Source organism: Patagioenas fasciata, chromosome 1, assembly GCF_037038585.1.
Source record: "Patagioenas fasciata isolate bPatFas1 chromosome 1, bPatFas1.hap1, whole genome shotgun sequence".
In the NCBI taxonomy this organism is placed as follows: Eukaryota; Metazoa; Chordata; class Aves; order Columbiformes; family Columbidae; genus Patagioenas; species Patagioenas fasciata.
In genome coordinates, this window is record NC_092520.1 from 137,930,328 (window position 1) to 137,948,825 (window position 18,498).

At 38.9% G+C, this 18,498-nt stretch overlaps 1 protein-coding gene across 21 annotated transcripts in view; it reads left to right on the forward strand.

Moving 5' to 3' along the window:
* SOX5 (SRY-box transcription factor 5) overlaps window positions 1–18,498 on the forward strand; it is a 657,930-nt gene that overhangs the window by 396,371 nt on the left and 243,061 nt on the right. For 18 of the 21 annotated variants that reach the window (XR_011741632.1, XM_071815743.1, XM_071815738.1 and 15 more), the window contains one exon: window positions 434–665. Coding sequence is in view for 20 of the 21 variants with exons in the window: in XM_071815704.1 (XP_071671805.1) it covers window positions 434–665 (232 nt within the window). In the remaining variant the exon portion in view is untranslated. The remainder of the gene's footprint in view (window positions 1–433; window positions 666–18,498) is intronic. The other 3 variants (XM_071815727.1, XM_065846514.2, XM_065846528.2) reach the window with 1 other exon arrangement.

Genomic DNA, 18,498 nt, shown 5'->3' on the forward strand with positions numbered 1-18,498 from the left:
TTTTTTTTTAATCAGTTACGGTTAAATATGTGCAAGTGATTATTCCTTAAAAGCTAAGTTGACAATAGCTTGTACTGGGAGACGTTCTATCTTCTTATAGTTTCTTGCAAATGCAAAACCAGATGGGTATTTTTTAAAAGAATTACATTTCATTATGCAGCCTTCTTAGGTGAATTTTCATGTTTAAGAAGCCAGAATGCAAGAGAGTGCTATATTAGTGTATTATTCTCACAACAAACAAGCCACTGTTCTGTTGCTACCTGCTTGGCCATTGTTCCCAATTGTGTATGCTTTGCAGTGGTATTTGGATGGTTTCCTGCTCTCTGCCAGCACAAAAAAGGCATTTCTGTTACAATGGCCCCTAACCACACAATGACGGCATTAAGGATTTATTTGGAGGTTTCATTATTTTCTCCTCTTTTGTTCCTTCCAGGATGTCTTCCAAGCGACCAGCCTCTCCGTATGGGGAAGCAGATGGAGAGGTAGCCATGGTGACAAGCAGACAGAAAGTGGGAGAAGAGGAGAGTGACGGGCTCCCAGCCTTTCACCTTCCCTTGCATGTGAGTTTTCCCAACAAGCCTCACTCTGAGGAATTTCAGCCAGTTTCTCTGCTGACGCAAGAGAACTGTGACCATAGGACTCCCACTTCTCAGCACAACACAATGGTAGGTTTGCTAATGGTCTATTGTGCTTACATCCATTCTTTGAATTCTGCCTCTACAGTAGTTTGGCATCCAGATCTGTACTTTATGGAGCATACAATGCACAGCTACACGTACAGAACATGCTACAATAATGTGAAAGCTTTGACCTAGCTGGACTGCCTTTACCCTCTACTATAGATGCTAAATCGCTCGCAGTGCAAACTCCACTCTTCCTCACCTTTGCCTGCTGGCATTTAGGGTGCTAAAATTTTTTAGCGACAGCGATGTGAATTTGAAGTGTATGTGTTCAGCAAACAGTAAATGGTTTACTGTGAGAGTCATGTTTGGTGTGGTGTCTGAAGTATCACCCCAATGCCAAGTTTATGCAATAGTAAAGCATGGAAGTCTGTATAAAGGGTGAAACAAAGCAACTTCGGATTTTGCTGGTTTTAAAAATTGATGTGTGATGGGAATTTCACATGCCACAGGTACCTACAAGAAAGTTTGCAGTGCTTAGAGAATTAAATCAGCCTCCCACTTCTTCACTTGTGAATTCCCACCTTTTTGTGCACTTCACAAATGACACAGTGCCCTTCATTCATTACATTTAGCAGCCCACTGGGAGTCCAGAACTGGCTTTATCTAAAAGCAGACAAACAAAAGGAACAAAAGCAATGCCATGTTCCTCACTAGTATTGTAGTATCAGGATTATAACGTGATGTGCTTGGGCCCTTCAGGCAGAGTGCTGTGATACGGTGTTAGAAAGGTTGAAAGGTGCAGGGAAAAGGCATGGAAACCCCAGGACTTGGGCGCCTCGACAGAGCTGTCTGTTGTGAACACACTCACGCAGCTTTTGCCTGTTTACAAATTGACTGCAACTTTTCTGTTAGTCCCCCACTTTGACAAGGGCACTGGCAGTTTCACTTTTCAGTGAAGATAATGAGTGGACCTGCATATTGAAGGCTTTTAAAAAGGCATTGCAAAAAGGGTGATGGCATATTCTCATAAAAGCCTGCAACAGCTCCACAGTGGTATTTAAGCCCTTACAGCTCATTACGCATATGTAACAAGCCCTAAGTAAAAAGCCTTAGGGGTTATTATTTCACATAGGACCAAGTCACTGGATTTTCACTGAAGTTTCTCTCCTAGAAAAAATAACACACTGATCCTGATCCATTTTTCTTCCTTTTTGGTCTAATGTTTAAGTTCTAACAGTGGTTTGGAATATTGAATTTTACTTTGGCTTATTGCAACTTTAAATGAAGAAAGAACGTCATTGGAAAAATTACTCATGGGCAAACATGTCATTGTCTTTTTCTAGTTTGTTTACTTCTCATCCTTTATCATATGGAGATGCAATTTATTAGTATACAGTTCCAGCCAATAGGATATTAGGGTATGTAACTGCTATATGCGCTTTGCTGTATTTTGACCTATTTTAAGAGTGTGTGTGTGTGCATGTGTTCAAGATAAGGGGTTGTTCCTGACAACATTTAATTCAATAGGTAAACTTGTGATGACACCAGTAGTGTAGAATTAGACTCCGATGAAATAAAAACTCATTGTCTTCTAAGGAGGCCAGCAGGAGTATTTTAACTACACCTCACTGAAACACTTAACTGCTCCATAAATGATTTTAACTAACTGCTTTATTCATGTACAGTTTTTAAGACCGAGAAGATCAGCTGATCATCTAGTGTGACTTTCTGCTATGAAGGCTGTATTTACTGTGATGTCAAAACAGTGTGTTCTGTCTCTTTATAATACAACATACTGAATTCTTGCATGTTTTAGGCAGTTTTGCTGTAGTAGTAAGACGCTCTGGGCTTATTTGAAACATGTTTGGGGGATTGTAGGGTCTGATTTTGTCTTCATACATATTTAAGAAAATTGCCAGATGGTATGAATGCGACATTTTGGTAATATCTCTTTTTTAGTGAGGAGTATCTTGTAAAAATCAACATCCAGGTAGGTCAGAAAGAGTTTAGCCTATGTGTCTCCAGAAAGAAGGAAGTGGTCAGTGTAAATGGGTAAAATATACATAATCATTCCCTCTGCTGTTGTGGTATGTAGTTATAAGAAGGAAGTAACTGAACCTAGTGCTAGGCTAACTTCTAGGTTTCTTCAGTTTGGCTGATAAGCAGTTATGAAAGTCATTCCAAAAAGGTATATGCACTTTGGTAGCGTTACAGAGGTCAGTTTTGTACTGTTTGAATTGACATTGTGTGCTATCTTATGGTGTCTAGGAAGCAAATCCCAGTTCATGCACACGTGCACACACCACTACACAGTGCGGTCCAATGCAGCTTTATTGACAAAGCTCCAGCAGTGTGCTTCACACTTCGTAATAGCTTGTCAGCTGTACTACTGCACCTACTAACTGAGTCTGCCAGTGACTATGGAGTATTCGTTTTGCAGCTGCATGCTGTCCTTAGCAAGGGACACCTTTACAGGTCTCTCCAGTGTCCAGTAAGACAGGATCAGATGTAAAACTGGTCTGAAGTCACATAATGCATCACGCTGCTGCCCTCCTCTTAAACTGTACTGCTTTGTCTGTGGTTGCTGGCTAAGACTCTTCTCCAGAGGGTTTCTTACGTAGAGATAGTATAGATCCAGAGAGAGATTTCTGTGTTAGCTTACATGTGCAACACCCATTTAGCCTCGGGAACAATCTCAGCAGAAGAAAGCCACAGCCAAGGGATCTGGAAAAGGTATGGAATTATGGAATTATACAGCTTTGTGTCATCAGTAGGCTGCGTAGCTGGATTCCTCTTGTCCCCGCAGCTGTCCTTGTCTCCTCATATTCTGCCTCTCAGCACTGGGTCATGAAGGGACAGTTACGAAAACAATTTCAACCTTGAGAATCAATTTCTTGGCCTCACTTTTCTAGCTGCTAATTGACCCTCTCTTTCATAGGTTATTTCCAGCTGTGTTTCATTTTACAAGTCCTGCCAGCTGGGACATCCTAGGATCCTTGGATATATTCAAAAGCTGTCTGGACATGGTCCTGGGCAACTGGCTCTAGGTGGCCCTGCTTGAGCAGGACATTAGACCAGATGATCTCCAGAGGTCCATTCCAACCTCAACCATTCTGTGGTCTGTGAAAGTCAGGGGCAACTCTATCCCAAACTCCCTTCCTCTTGATAAATAGATACTCATTGTAAAAAAGAAAGCTCTTCCACTGATAAGAAAAGAAACGATAATTTATCAGACTTAACCCAAAAGCTCAGAAGGATAATACAAGGCAATATTTGGCCTGGAATATATCTGTGGGGCCCTTAGGATATTCATAGCGACCATAAGCTTAGCGGGAAAATACTTGAGGGTGATAGTATCAGTCGATACCTCTTTTGAAGAAGCCTATTAAGGCTACAATATTTGGATAGCAGAGATAGTTGTTAGCTCATCTAAGTTAAGAGGGTTTATTTTATTTGTTTCTATTTGTCTGCCTTACTGTGTTGCTTTTGCCACCTCTCAGTGCTGCAGATCTCACCAGCAGTTTCTGTGTGCTAGTCTCTGAAAAGAAGAGATTTCAAGGCTAAAAGCACTGACTGAAGTATAGCACGAGCATGGTATACTGTGGTCAAATGTCACTGTTCTTCTTAACCATAGAATATTAATCAAATGTCGGATGAGATTAAAAAAAAACAAAAACAAAACCACAACAAAACCGAAGTTCTGACCAAAAGATGAAACTGAGGTGTAATTTTGCCACTGTCCAGTTGTTCCAAACTCTGTGGCTGTGCTGCTAACCCATGTTTGTCCTGCATTTTCAGTGAGATTCAGAATTCATTGTCAGCAGTGCTTTAAATTGATAGGTAATACTACAGTGCACTGTTAAATAGCTTTATGGTTTTACAATTAAAAATATTTCATTTCTATGGTGAATGAAGTTATTCCTCTGTAACTTGGGAATAATATTAAGAAATTTTGGTCATATAAAGTATAACAGTACTTCTGGTCAAAGAGCTTAGTGACACGTTGCTTCATGCTTTTCCTCCATTAGTCCAAAATAAAAGGTTGTTTAATGCTGCATTTAAGTTCTCTTATCACGTACATCCTGGCCTGCACTTCACCTGTGGGTCTGGGGTCGTCCGCATGTGAATAGTATTGGATCAGAACAGCGTGTGGCTGGAGCACTTAGCTACTATTCAGAAGTTGCAAAGAGGATGGAAATCTGAATGCATATAGCTTTTTAAAAAGTCAAATAGGACTCTAATTATACTGAGCTAAAGAATGCCTATTAAAACAAAACAAAATAAAACCAACAAAAAAAAACCCGTTGTGGTTTTAGAGAAATTTTAATTTCCAGTATACCTTTGTGCATCAAGCCTGGGATAAGTTATTGTGATGGTACAATGCACAGTGTTGTGAACACCAGTGCCGTTATTGTGCCAGCTCTAATAATGAGAATTTCATTATTTGGGGAGAGCAGTCTCCTACACTCTAGACAAAAGTGTAATTACTTTTGAACGATGTGGAATGTGCTCAGTTTAATAGCACGGAGAATAGATTCACAAAGATTCAGATAAAGCTAGCTTGGAAGCCATATGTGCAATGTGGCAGTATGAAATTGTTAGCAGGCACCATAATTACAACACACACACACACACACACACACACAATTTCACAGTTTAAACTATAAACTGTTGTTTTTGTAAGAGATAGACAGGCTTATCTGAACAAGACTAGATCCATTAAAATAAAACAGAAATGGTGGTAAGTTTTCATTTGTCTTTTTTTGATGTTCTTCCCTTCCTCTCTTAATGGTAAATTGATATTTATGAGACGATGAAATGGCATTGTTACAAACAATGTATTGTAAATGTCATCACAAAAGTAGCACATGAAAACACTTTCCACAAATATAATTTCAGGTTTGTATCAGAGTTTGATCTTTTCAATCTTCACACTTGCACCATTTCAGAGAATGACTCTACAGGCTCTTAGGAAAAGGAGTAAGTAAAGAAAAATCAGCCAGGACCCATCAAAGAGCTGTACAAGTTACCTTCTGCATCGTCGAAGTCCAGATCCTATAAAACTCTCTGTAGTCCTTGAGAACAAGTGGAGATAGAGCCAGAAAAAGCTTTGATACCTCTTGTATCTGCCTGACAAAATACCTTCCATTTAAGTTTTTACCTGTCTGTCCTCCTTGTCACAATCTGTTTTCTCCTGGCCCTCCAGTCATGTGTGTCTATGTAAGTACATAATGCTTACAGTATTTAGCAATGACTTGAAAACTACATGTTGTGCAGGTCCTAGATAGGGCAGGCAAACAAACAAAAATGTTCTCACTCTTCAGGTGAGGCAGGGGTCAAAGCCACAGTGCAATTCCGGAGCAGCATGCTAGGTTATGGAAGTTCTCTTGGTTTGTTTTGCCACTCTCTTAATCCAATGAGTTTTGCTTACTTGTGGCCAAGGGGAAGGAGAGTGGATGTATCATTCCAGTTGTAGTCAATGGGCAGAAAGACTGGCTGAAATTTGAGATGACCTGCTGGAGTTTTCATCAGACTCTGAAAGGTCCAAATGTTGGTTAGGGGACAATAAATAAGTAATGAAGTAGGAAAACATTTTTTTTTTTTCCCCAAGCAGGAGGGTTAGAACCACATTTAAAACAATAAATTAACAAATCAAGACCAGATTTATCGTCTGTAAATTGCCTGAAATACAGGGTGCAGATGACTGTAGATTTTAAAGGCCATGAAGAGAAGTGGAAACAGCAGTTGTTTGTTTTTGCTGAAGATCGTCTTACTGTGAAGCAGTCACGTTTTTAATGGATTCATTTGAATGCAGTTAAGCAGAAAATAATCAACAGAAAAGTAAACACCTTTGTTTTATAGAAGTGCTGGGAACTGTATGTATCCATTGTTTGCAAGTGATTATATGCCTAGGAATCAATTCATTGACTTCATACTGGAAAATATCTTCATTTAGGCTTCTTGCATAAATACTAGTAAAATGTAATTGAAAAGCTGAATAATTCCATAGGAAAAAAGGTAGGTAAAACCATAAACCCCACAGTCAGCAGGAATACTTGAACCAGACGGTCTCTCTTGCAATGAAGAGAAAAGAACTATTAGGTGCACTATTGAAAAAACATGTAAGCCCTAGAAGAAAAAAAAAAAATTGGTCATCTTTCTAAGCAATCTGTCCCAGGACTTCCACAATAGACACAGTGGTTTCATTCCAAATTAGTATCTCAGTCCAGACTGCTTTTAATAAGTAGCTCAGTTTGGGATTACACACGCTTGCTGAGATCTGCCAGGTAATTTCACTGAGGTTTGTATGTTTTCACTGGAAATAGTGCATTGGGTATGGAGAAAGCTCTAGCAGGACTGCAAGATCAGTTTATAGCAACAATGTAAGGAGACTACATTTGAATGTTCCTAATTCTTGAAGAGCTTTGGCTTTCAACAATCAGTCCCTAGGTGTGACATAACATAGGTAGCATCTGTGGTATCTCCGTCCTACCAGAAGTCAAACAGTAGCTGTGGACTTCGTATACTTTCTCCAGTCTAGGTCCATCACCTGTGGCACTCTGCACAAATTTATTCTGAAATGCTATCTTCTCTTTGATGGTAGTGAATCCTATTGTAGTGAGGCAGAAACTCTGCTGCCAATTAAACACTCAGTTCTCCATGGTTCTGGAAGGAGAAGACAACAGAAAGGTAATTAAGTTTTCATACTTCTGCTTTCAAACGATGAGGTTATCTCCTTTGGCCAATCTGTGAAGAATTGTGGCCTTGTGTAAGAATTGTGGCAGTGTAACTACTATCAGAATAGAGAACAGCATACAAGGCTTTTGTATTCTTATCTGACACACACTTCAGGGCAAGGCATGGGGGAGTCTAAGTGGATTATATTTTGCCCCCTTTGTAGTGCAAACTTGTACTTTTGCACACTACCTTGACTCATTTTTGCTTCAGTAGTTGTCCATTCATTTTAGAACTTCCAGAACAGTTTCCTCATGTGCTTTTTGTCTGCTCCATACACTTTTCATATCCACCTGACTTCCTCTGAGCAGCTGGTGTGGCTGTCTCCCTTTCTTTTCATTGCAGGTGAGAAAGGCTTTTTTTTGTATTTCCAGCTTTATATGAATAACATAACTCCATCACTTTCAGTGCTTGCAGTTGTCCTCTGAAAACTTTTTCCTGCCTTGCCCATTTTCTGCCTCTGCTTGTAGTCATATTTAACTTAGTCATTTTTATTATTTAATCAATTCTAAAGCCTTTTAGTAAATAGCTCATATGAAGACATTGCACAGTGAAAGAAAGCATTGTGCTATTTGCTTGGACAGAATGTCAGTAAACTAGAAGATGGTTGTGGTTTGATATACAGCTCTACTTTGAGTAGAGATATACCAAAACTGAAACACACTGTGAAGTATTGGTCATGGTTTCTTGAATTTCAGGGTTGCAAGGAATATATGTGGTATTCAGCTCTGGCTCCCACAAGTGCCAGAACCTTCTGCTACACTCAGGACGCACAATCACGTTTTACAGTCTTTTCTCTCACTATCAAATTTTTGTGTCCGTAGTTGGGATGTTACCCACTGCAGTGACAATTTTAAGCTTTTCTTTCTTTTCTGTCCTTTTAATGGCTGAGTGAAATGCTGCATCGTTTTTTACCCTGTTTCTTTAAGTATGTTTTCTCATGTTACACAAATTTAAGTTGGATTAGGCTGTGGCAAGGCCAGCTTTCTTTCTCTGGTTTTTCTTGCCACTCCTAATGCTTTTGCAGATTCACCAAAAGTAATGGTGGCTGGAGTGGTAATGAAAATGTGGCTTCAGGGAGTTGCTAGCATTTAAAGTGTCCTGGTGTTTTGGTTTTTTTCTTTCTTTCATGGAGCTAACTGCTTCCTCTTGTCTTCAGTGTATCAGTGAAATATCACCACCTCCTCCACTGTAATAAAGGGGCTTATTAATTTCCTCTAGAGATTCATGGCTGGAGAGGGACACATGGTAAAACAGACTACACATTTCAGTATGTGTTTGCTTAAGTATGGGCATTTGACATAGGTGGGTTAATTCCGAAGGCGTGTGCAGCAACTTCCCTCCGGGAGATGACTGACATGCTGTGATGTTTCTGAACCAACCGATGTTCCATGGTGTTTCAAGACAATGAAATGGAGGAAACAAACTTTCTCAAGTAAAAAGAGTCCTTTATGTCTGGGGTAGCAGTCTTGCCCAAATTGTTTGGCTGGCCTCATTTCCAAATTCGCTTTGACACTCTTAAGTTCTTTGTTTCTTTTTCCGGTTTAAGTACAGTTGTGTGACCAGATAAGGCATTTTTCCTCTTTACAGAGGAGAAGTAGACTGAAGGAATCCTGTGAATTTAGCATCACTAGATGAACCAATGGACGTGGAATTTGTGCCCAGTTTAAGTAAGGATAATTTTTACCAGAGCAGTGTAAACAAGAGTGTCATTATGCATGAACAGTCTGCTTCAGCATATTTTTTTTTTTGTGCTTTTAAAACTGAATCCACCCCAAGGAAAAAAAGGGCTATAAAGATTAACTTTTTGTAGTTTATACGGGCAACAGGCAAATTATATAGATTGTCCAAAACACAGACCAATAAAATCTAACATCAGACTGTTATTATCTTTATTTATATTGTACTCAAAGCATGATTTATTTTTATAGAGACAGAAAAAAGAAACATTCCTGCCCCAGAATGCTTAGCTTATGACCCTGTTCCTGCAAAATAATCTGATTGATTGGAACCTAATGCTGATGGTAGCAAGGAGGAGGGAAGGAGAGGTCACTGACTATAACTCCTTTTGCACATAGGTTTTTGTAGGATTGGAGTTTGATGACACCAAATAAGAAATACTATAGCAAAAGGTAAAACTTTTCTGACATCTTGAGTCTGAATTACTGTGGTAGATTGTATGTGTGTCTGTATACTAAGTTGTGTCAGAAGTGGAAGCTTGCGTTGCTTATTAATATTGCTAGCCAGAAACAATACAAAATATCTGTGCTTCAGACCCTCCTCTGTGTTGATTTTCAGATTGAATTTAAAGTGTGTTTCATCTCTGAAACACTAGGTGAATCTCCCTTCTTTCTCATTCTTTTCAATTTGAATTGCTGCAGTTGTAATCATTGAGTGTTCCTCAGGTTTGGGCCCATCTATTTTCAAAGGCAGTAGCAACCTCTGAGGTTAGCATTTAGCTGCCTTGCATCCAGTATCTGTGGGTCTCCAGAAAACAACCAAATACAAATGCAGATCTTCAGGGACGTAGGACCCTGTAGGAGAGAGTGTTTTGTATAATTTTCAGTTAAATCTATGGGGTTTTTTATGGTGTACGACAACAGTCTCAATAGTAAATTTCTGTTCATTACAGGTCTCTTGGTGCAGTTAGAGATCACTTTGGCTTTCTCTCATATAGGAAGAAAGTTACCGTAAGCATGGTCACTAACACATGATGTAATGTCACGTCAATCACAATGTCACTTTTGAGGTGAGGATTCAAGGCCGAAGACTGGTTAGACTAAATGTTTCCAAAGTGTATGTCCAGATGTAAGCTAGCAACTTTAGGTTTAACTTTATGGTTAATGGAAGTAAATAGGGAATAGGAAAGTGTGGTTCACTTTGTCCTGACATAGCTTCTAAGTTGGTCAGAGAAATCACACCCTAGAAGTGCCTGTTTCTCTTCATTAGGTTGCAACTGGAGCTTAGGGTGATAAACTTGGCTGTTGATTCCCATAGTTTAGAAATCTGTAGTTAGACAACTTCTGCCAAAAAAAGCCTAGAGTGAGAGGTAGTTGCCTGGCCAGAGAATCTGCTTTTTTGTAAATATTTCCTATATAGTGTGTAGCTCTCTTGGTAATATAAAGCATTCTGCATCTCAGAGCTCAAAACACACAACTCACCGAGTTTGTATCCTGTATCTGACTGATGTTACAAGTGCAAGTCCATGGTATATTATTTACTTTTATTAATATAAACTCTCAAATACCTTTTTTAAAAAGAATCTTGAATTTATATTACCTGGACACAGACAGTAATGTGCGTGGAGCTTGAGGGAGATCAGATTGATCATTCACAATAATTACATGTATAAGACTCGTAAATTATTTTAAAACCAATTTGATAAATTCTATCAGAAAACGCTTTTCAGAATTACATGTATCTACTGGCAGAATTGAAAATAGTGTGATTCAGTTCTGAAAAGAATACATCTGTGGTAGATGATGTACTTTTCCTGTTTGCCTGTCTCCAGTGTAAACTTAGCTTTTGGGCAGACTGTAGCTTCAGGTTTGAAGCTGTCAACATGAGTTGGGTAATATGTTGACTCAGGGCCACAGTGAATTCCCTAGTTTTCCATGTGGATAAAGTAATTTGACTGAAATCTTACTTTTATATTTGGGGCCTGTATCTTTATTTTGCTCTGCAAAATTGCACAATTGGACTCCATACTTGTAACTTCATAAATATTAAGAAAAATGGTAAGTTTTCAGTTTACTGGATGAAATTAGACCATATTTCCAGCTTCCTAGTTATTGATTTATGTTTGGAAATTCACCTCTCTTGTCTATGCCTCAATTTATACACTAGTACAATGGAAATTGTACTTGTCCTTCATCCATGATAGTCTATGGTCTATTAGTGTTTCCAAACTCATAGAGATTCTTGAATGCCGTACAGTGAGAATGGGCTTCAGTTCATCAAAGTTCAGGCACATAAAAGTTAGGTGTCCGGGCTTTCTTCACAGTTTATGGAAAAAGATAACCACCCTCCTGGAAGAACCTTTCCAATCTTAAAATAAGCATCTAAGACAAGAAAGATTAATTATCCTCTGGAAGTGCTTGTCTATTGACTATAGAGGGAGCCTTGATGACTAGTTTAGACTAGATGTCTAATTTGGGGCTAAAATTAGGTGAGAGTAATCCCATTCACAGTACATGGTGGAATTAAAGAAATAACACATATTCCCGTACAAATATTCTGTAATATTTTTGTAAAAATAACCACGTTCAAGGTTTTTTTTTTTCTCATGGGGGGGTTGGTGTGTTAATATTCTAGCAGATTACTTTTTTAACTAGCACTAATGGCATTTAATGGGATTTTAAGAATTGGATATTCCCTAAAAGCAAACCTTTTGTTATATATCCAGCCAGCAATGTTAAGTTCAAATAATGAATTTCACACTTATATGTACAGTTTGAAATGTGTTGGTTAGCAACGTGAACTGGAGAACAGAAGCAGTCCAACATACCTTTGAAAGGCTATTTTGAGAAGATTCTCTGGATATTGAAAAGTGACATTGATTTCAGTGGTTTTCCCCATATAAAATTTAGGGAATTACTTCCCAATTACTGTTAGAAACTTATGTGTCTAATAAAGCCATCACCATTCTTACTATCAGCTGCAGTGAATGTAAAATTTTATTATCAAATTTAGTTCATCAAAGAGAACACAATATATGTAACCTGTTGTGTCTCAATGATTTGATTTATCCTTGCTTGCTTGTTTTTATAGTGGTACTGACAGGTCCAAATGCCACACATAGGCTTAGTAGGTAGACCTACCATTATATTAGTTAATAAGCTGTAGTTAATTTCCACTCTTATTCTGTAGAAACCTGTCTGCTGTGCTTGTTTGAATTCTATTTATGTCCTCATCTATGTTTAATCCAGAAAGTGGATATATATACATGTGCGCGGTTTCACATTTTGGCACTGTGTTTGGTATATTGTGTGCTGTGACTTGTATCATGCCTGCAGGCCATAGGAAAATGACACAAATTAAATGTGAAATAGAGAAGAGGCATAATTTAAAACTTGCATGTTCTAGAGATGCAGTACGGCATATCAGAATTGCAGCATATTGAAAAAAAATCACCCGTTTTCCCCAATAAGAAAACTGTGTTTTCAGCTGCACAGGCTGCTGCAAACACAGGCAGCTTTCTTAGCTGTCCGCTCAAAATAGCTGTCACTGCGTTTTATTTGAGGCAGTATGGTGACCACTGCTACACATACTTTGTCTTCTTTTCGTTCCTGTCTAACTACGCAAGTCAGTGTGATTCTGTAATTATATTTATTTTACACAGACATGTGAGTTCCCTTTTCCCTTTTACATATGTTGTTTTGCTTAATGCTGAGAAAACTCCACAGCCTGACAGGGCGCCTTTTTTTTTTTTTTTAAGCACTCCAAATTCTATCCAGCTTTAAACTCTTATGTTTATAACCCTGAATATCTCTAAAATGTCTTTACCTAAAACACTTTATGGCTTTATTACCAGGTTTATGCCAGTAATAATATTCACATCAGCTTTCTTAGGGATAATCTTTAAGCAGAACCTAGCAAGAAAGGCTTTGAAAACTATCATTCCCAGGAACGCAAATCTCAGAACATGAAACATCGGTTTAATCGCCCTCTCTGACAACTTAACACGACAGATTGAAAAATACAAGCCGATATGGAAGTGGGATCAATGGATTATCAAAGTCCTAAACATCTTCTCTTGGGGGAGGGGGGCTTTGGGGTCCATTGGCATGCGTAAGATGTGAAGTTTGCATAGCTTACCGCAGATCCGATGCTGTCTGACTGGCAGGGAAGTTGAGAAGGAGAGAGAGAGATTTACATGAAGGAACTCAGGGGGCTTTGTCACGGCAATTGTATAAAGTGATATACAGTGCAAATCGACTCGAGCATGTCCCTGGATAGCAGGCAGTTTACAGCCTCTTCGAGCAGAGATTACTGCTTTATCTTGTCATACTAAATTAACGTGGCAGCACACTGTTAAACAGTGGTGACCTCTTCATCTGTGGAAATTGCTGCCTAGAGGAGAGATGGTATTTAAGACTCTTTCTCTCTCTCTTTCTCCCCTCCCCACTTTCTCTCCCTCTCCCCCTCTCTCCCTCCCTCTCTCTATCTTGTCTTTTTTTTTCCCTGTAGGGCCCTGAGGCATTTTTGGGTTAGGTTATAACATTAAAGACAAAAAGAAAGAAAGAAGGGGGGAAGGGAAAGGCTTTTAACATCAAGGTGACAACAGCTATGTGTTAATTGGGCCTTTGTTGTTTGATTAATAGCCACTTTGGTGTAGAATATTAAGACAGTTGTTTGGACAACTTTCTAAAAATGACATGTCCTTTCAGTAAACTGGGATTAAGCAATGTTCTCTGGTCTGCACATTTTAACTCCTTATTGTTATTGCATTTAGTCCTAGGCTTACTGTTACTTAGGAGCAAGCGTGATGTCCAGCTCTGCTGGCACCATCCTCGGCTGGTGTTTGCTGACAGAGCTCTGCAGTGGTGCTTCAGTGAGCTGCTCTCGTGCTGGTGTAACTGAGCGTCAAGGTGACGAAGATACCACTGAACTGTAGTTTGACTCTTGTGTTGGACTCTATCAGAGGATTTTTAGAATTAATAATGTTCCTAGAAATACAGCTAAGGGAGAAAAGGGCCATAGCCCTTTCGTTGGACTGGCAGTGTGATACAGAAGAATGGGGAAAAACAAATCTCACGTGCCCATCTTTTTGAGTAAACTGAAGCATCTTCCTTAGACCAGGTTTTCCGTTCCTGATTTTTCTGTTTACTATGCAGTGATTTATCGTGTGTCCAATCCAAAGCTCTTTGAAGTCAAGACTGCTTTGTCTTTAATAGGCTTTGGATCAAGGCCCACATGACCTTAGGCAAATCGTTGCAAATCAGTGTTATGAAGTGGTTTGAAATTTGCAGGCACACATGTGTAAAGGCGTAATTTTTCTGTATTTTTTTTATAAGCAGTTGGGAGTCCAGGTGAAATCAAATTGGCCAACCTAGCATTGGAGATAGTCATATATGCTGAAAATGGTAAAGTTATGGCTGCATGTTTGGGTGAAGAAGTCCTTCCCTACCTCTTCCTTTGCTGAAACTTATAGTCTTTGGCAGGTTCTGTTCCTATGTTGTTGAGGTACCAGTTGACAAAGAGAAAATGCTTTCATGTCCAAAATTCAGCACCCAGTCTGGGATGCCATAGGACTTTCACTACTTCAGTCGTATGAAGAAGGTTATGGAAATTTAATGATCTGCGGTGGAAAAGGACTTCAAGATCATCTAGCTTGGATTTTTCCTTGCTGTAGACAATTGTTCCATACTGTGAATTTCTTAAGCTGCCACCTACACAGATTCATGCAAAATTCTGTGCATTTTATATTGTACATTTTGTATGTAACGTTTTCAGAGGCAAGCTTTTCTTCACTTCTGTGAGATGCTAGGAAAACTCATTTTTGTCATAGAACATTGCATCTCAAATGGCAAATATATCTGTTAATACCGATGTTATTGTTTTGTTTGGATGAATTTTGAAGGCCACCGAGTTAGGCGCTGACACTAGAGATAAGAGAAATGACTGACTTGCTGATTTATTATTTTTAGAAATCAATGCATTTGATAATTTATGTACAGCTTACAGAGGCTTGTGAATCGATGAGCAGCTAGCACAAATGAAACCTAATGATCTCATTTCAGTCGCAAGTCCCCCTTTAGCAGGTAAGCTTACTGATGTTTCAGGTTTTCCAGTTCAAAATCACTTGGTCTTTCCATGTTCTTGGAAGAAGTAGTTTCCTTGAAAAGAACAAGACACAAAAATAAAGTCTGGTGAGGTTTTGAACATTTTATCATTGCTTTGACATACATGTTTACAGTAAATACTTGATGTTGGGCTAGAGAGGGGCAGCCACCTTATGGTCTGCAGGGCTCTATGCCCATCACTATAGTACCAACAACTTCCAGCAGCTGAATCTGAATTTACTAGGGAAAATTTACGAGGTATATGGGAAGAGGGATATGGAGGCCTCTTCTCTGCTTCTGCTTAGAAATTGATTCATTCCCAGCACAAAACTTCTCCCCGCGCAGCATTTGCAGCCTGGGTTATCTCCATCTGAACAGCTAGAGGTGGGATGCTGGAAACTGCATTATGGTGCAGAGCTGGGCAGTATGTGCTTCCTCCCTTTCACAGCTGATACCATGACCCATCCTGGTTAGGTAACACCAGGCCTATGTCCTCCTCTCTCCTAATAATAATAACTTGATGCCTTGTTTGAAATACCTTGGTGATTCTGGTAGGATTTTTGTAGGACATACACAAAAATCTCGGTTGTTTGGCCCAGGTGTTATCCTTCTTGCTAGAGATACCAAGAGCTGAAGAAACAGAGGAATTAACCTCCTCCTGGGAAGTACTCTAAGGGGCAGGACTAAAAAGTATTGTGGATTTTATGTACTAGGGCTCATAAACCTGCTTGAGAGCGTGTTTTTAGCTTTGTGCATTGGTAGCGTACGTTGGTGTCCAGTGCTACTCTTGATTTTTTTCCATTTAGTAAACAAGCAAATTCACTATTAATCTTTTTGGAAAGCAAACCCACTGCTTTAATTATCAAACCTTTGATAGAAAATTCTTCAATCCTTATGTTATTTATGTAATATGTTATTATGTATTTATGTAAAAATATGTAGGTGTATATATATGCAAACACACATACTTTAGCTGTCTCCTATGGACATGAGAGATATACTGCTCCTAATCTGACTGGAAAAAAAACAGATTCTTGACAGAGTTGCCTGAGGCCCCTGCAAACGAGGGACTCTTGAACATATTTTTAAAATATTGTTTTTAAAAGACAGATTTTCCAAATCTCAAGAATAGATTTTTCAACTGCCTGATTTGGCTTGAAGTGAGTTGACTGAATCAGTTTCTTTTTTCTTTTAAGTAAGTCTATAAAGCTTTGATGAATCTGGCTCGTTGTTTAGCACTTATCTCATGAGTAAAGCTTGAGAGGTTTGGCTTGAAACTTACCAAATCACACCTTTGGAAAATGGCCCAAGCCTATTGATTTATTTAAAAAAAAAAAAAAAATCCAAAGCAAAACACAACCAAAGCCCCCTTATCCAGCTTAGTAAGTACCTTACAGATCTATAGAGTCTCTACTGAATGGGCCTGTGTATTTCTCAATGTGTATGAGCCCTGCACTTATGGAATTGTAGGGCTGAGAGGGATTGCGAGAGGTGACATCCAGTCCCAGCTTCAATACAGAGATCAGCTGTACCAATGTTATTTCTATCAGGTAATAGTCTAACTTTTAAAGTTACTCAGTGCAGGAGACTTACAACCTACCAGCCTATCTGTCTTAGAGTATTACTGTCTTTACCTTTAGAAAGTTATTCCTAATGTGTAACTCAAATCTTTTCTGTTTCAGTTTAAGCTCATTCATTCTTCTCCTAGCCACTGCAGTTCCTCTTTTCAGAAAATGTTTTTATATTTGAAGACTAATATCACATCTGCTCTTCTGAAACTTATCTTTCAGTATGTGGAGTTCTTGTTTTCACCATATTTTCCTAAAGATTTGTTACTGGCTATTGCCTCCTGGAAACTAATAGTAGTGGCAACATTTACGTTTTAACAGCTGTGTCTCCTGCTTAACAACAGATGATTTTTCCATTAAAGACAATGACGTCTGCAGCAGGTGCATCTGAGATGCTACTGAAAACTCTAAGTAAAAACGGACTCAGGGTGGCTCAGTCATGGTTTCATAAATGGTGCTGGTTAGTTTTGTTCCATTAACTTGCAGTTAAATCCTCTCCGGTACTAGTCTGTCTAGTTAGCTCTGGTTTAATTTTTGAATGGAAGGAAGGCTTTGTAGGCCACTATCTTTTGCTTAGTTCGCTGGCAGAAAAGAAGTTTTGGGGATGCTTAGCTTTGCAGAGCTCTGACTGCATAGCTGTGGAATAGCAAAATGGATTATAGTGCCTCTTGCATATCAAAAGAATTGCCAGTGAAGTCTTAAGTACAGTATTGTTTTTTCTCAGGAGAAGGAAGAAGAAATGCTGAGTCTCAGGTCCTAGAGTGAGTTACCAAGACAAGGAGTTTGCAGGGAGGCAGTCTTTTAAATTTAACATGTTTGATCTGAAAGACAATGGGAAAAAATAAACACCAGACCTCGTATCAATTATCTGAGTCATGTTTAAAAAGTACTCAGTCCTCTGAACATAATTATTTTCATATGTATGAGATAAAGTGTGCAACAGATTTAAAATCAAAATCCGTTTCCTTTGATGATCTTTAAGGAATCCGCTGTTTGTACAAGCTGAAATAAGGTAACTGAAATAACGAGGGTTGTGCTTTTCTGTATTTTATGGATTTAATAAATCCTCTGTTAAAAGGAATTATCAAGTCAATCTTCCCACTTTATTAGAAGACACTTAGTAGAAGTTGACCTTGATATCAGTCAACAGTTCTTTTTTTACTGTGTTTTTGGCTACTTGATTAGGAAAAAAAAAAAAAACAACACCTGCCCCTTAAAACAATTCTTTCTCCCTTGTCTCTCTATTTTTGCATTTTGTGGTCTTGTGACCACCAGAAAGAAGGTATATGTATTAACCATCTGGAAATCATAGTTGTTTGTGCACATGGATCTTTATGCACTTCACAAAAAAGTGAAATAAGTTCTGATCTTAAAGGGAGAGTGAAGACTAGGAATAGAGTTAATTTACTGCTTTTTTTTGGAGATCTGCTGTGGTAACTATTACTCCAGTGGTGAGTACTTGGTGATTTCTTCCCATCTATTATTCTGAGAGAGGCTGGAGATCAGCTGAGGGTACAGTGGAAAAAAGGGATGCGCTTTGCTGCCAAAGGAAAACGAGCATGCAAGACAAGATGGCAACGATGGATGAAATTTCCAGTTGATTGTGAGTGAATCTTCACGTGGTGCACGTTTGCCAGGGGTGTAAGCAAGCACAAGTTAGTTGTCTAATCTGTACGTATCTTGTGATGTGCTGTACAGACCCCTCCATCCCTACAGTGGTTAGATCAGAGCTGTTATTTCCCCCCATTCGTAGAATGAATAGTTTAACACTGGAAACTGAAAAATTTT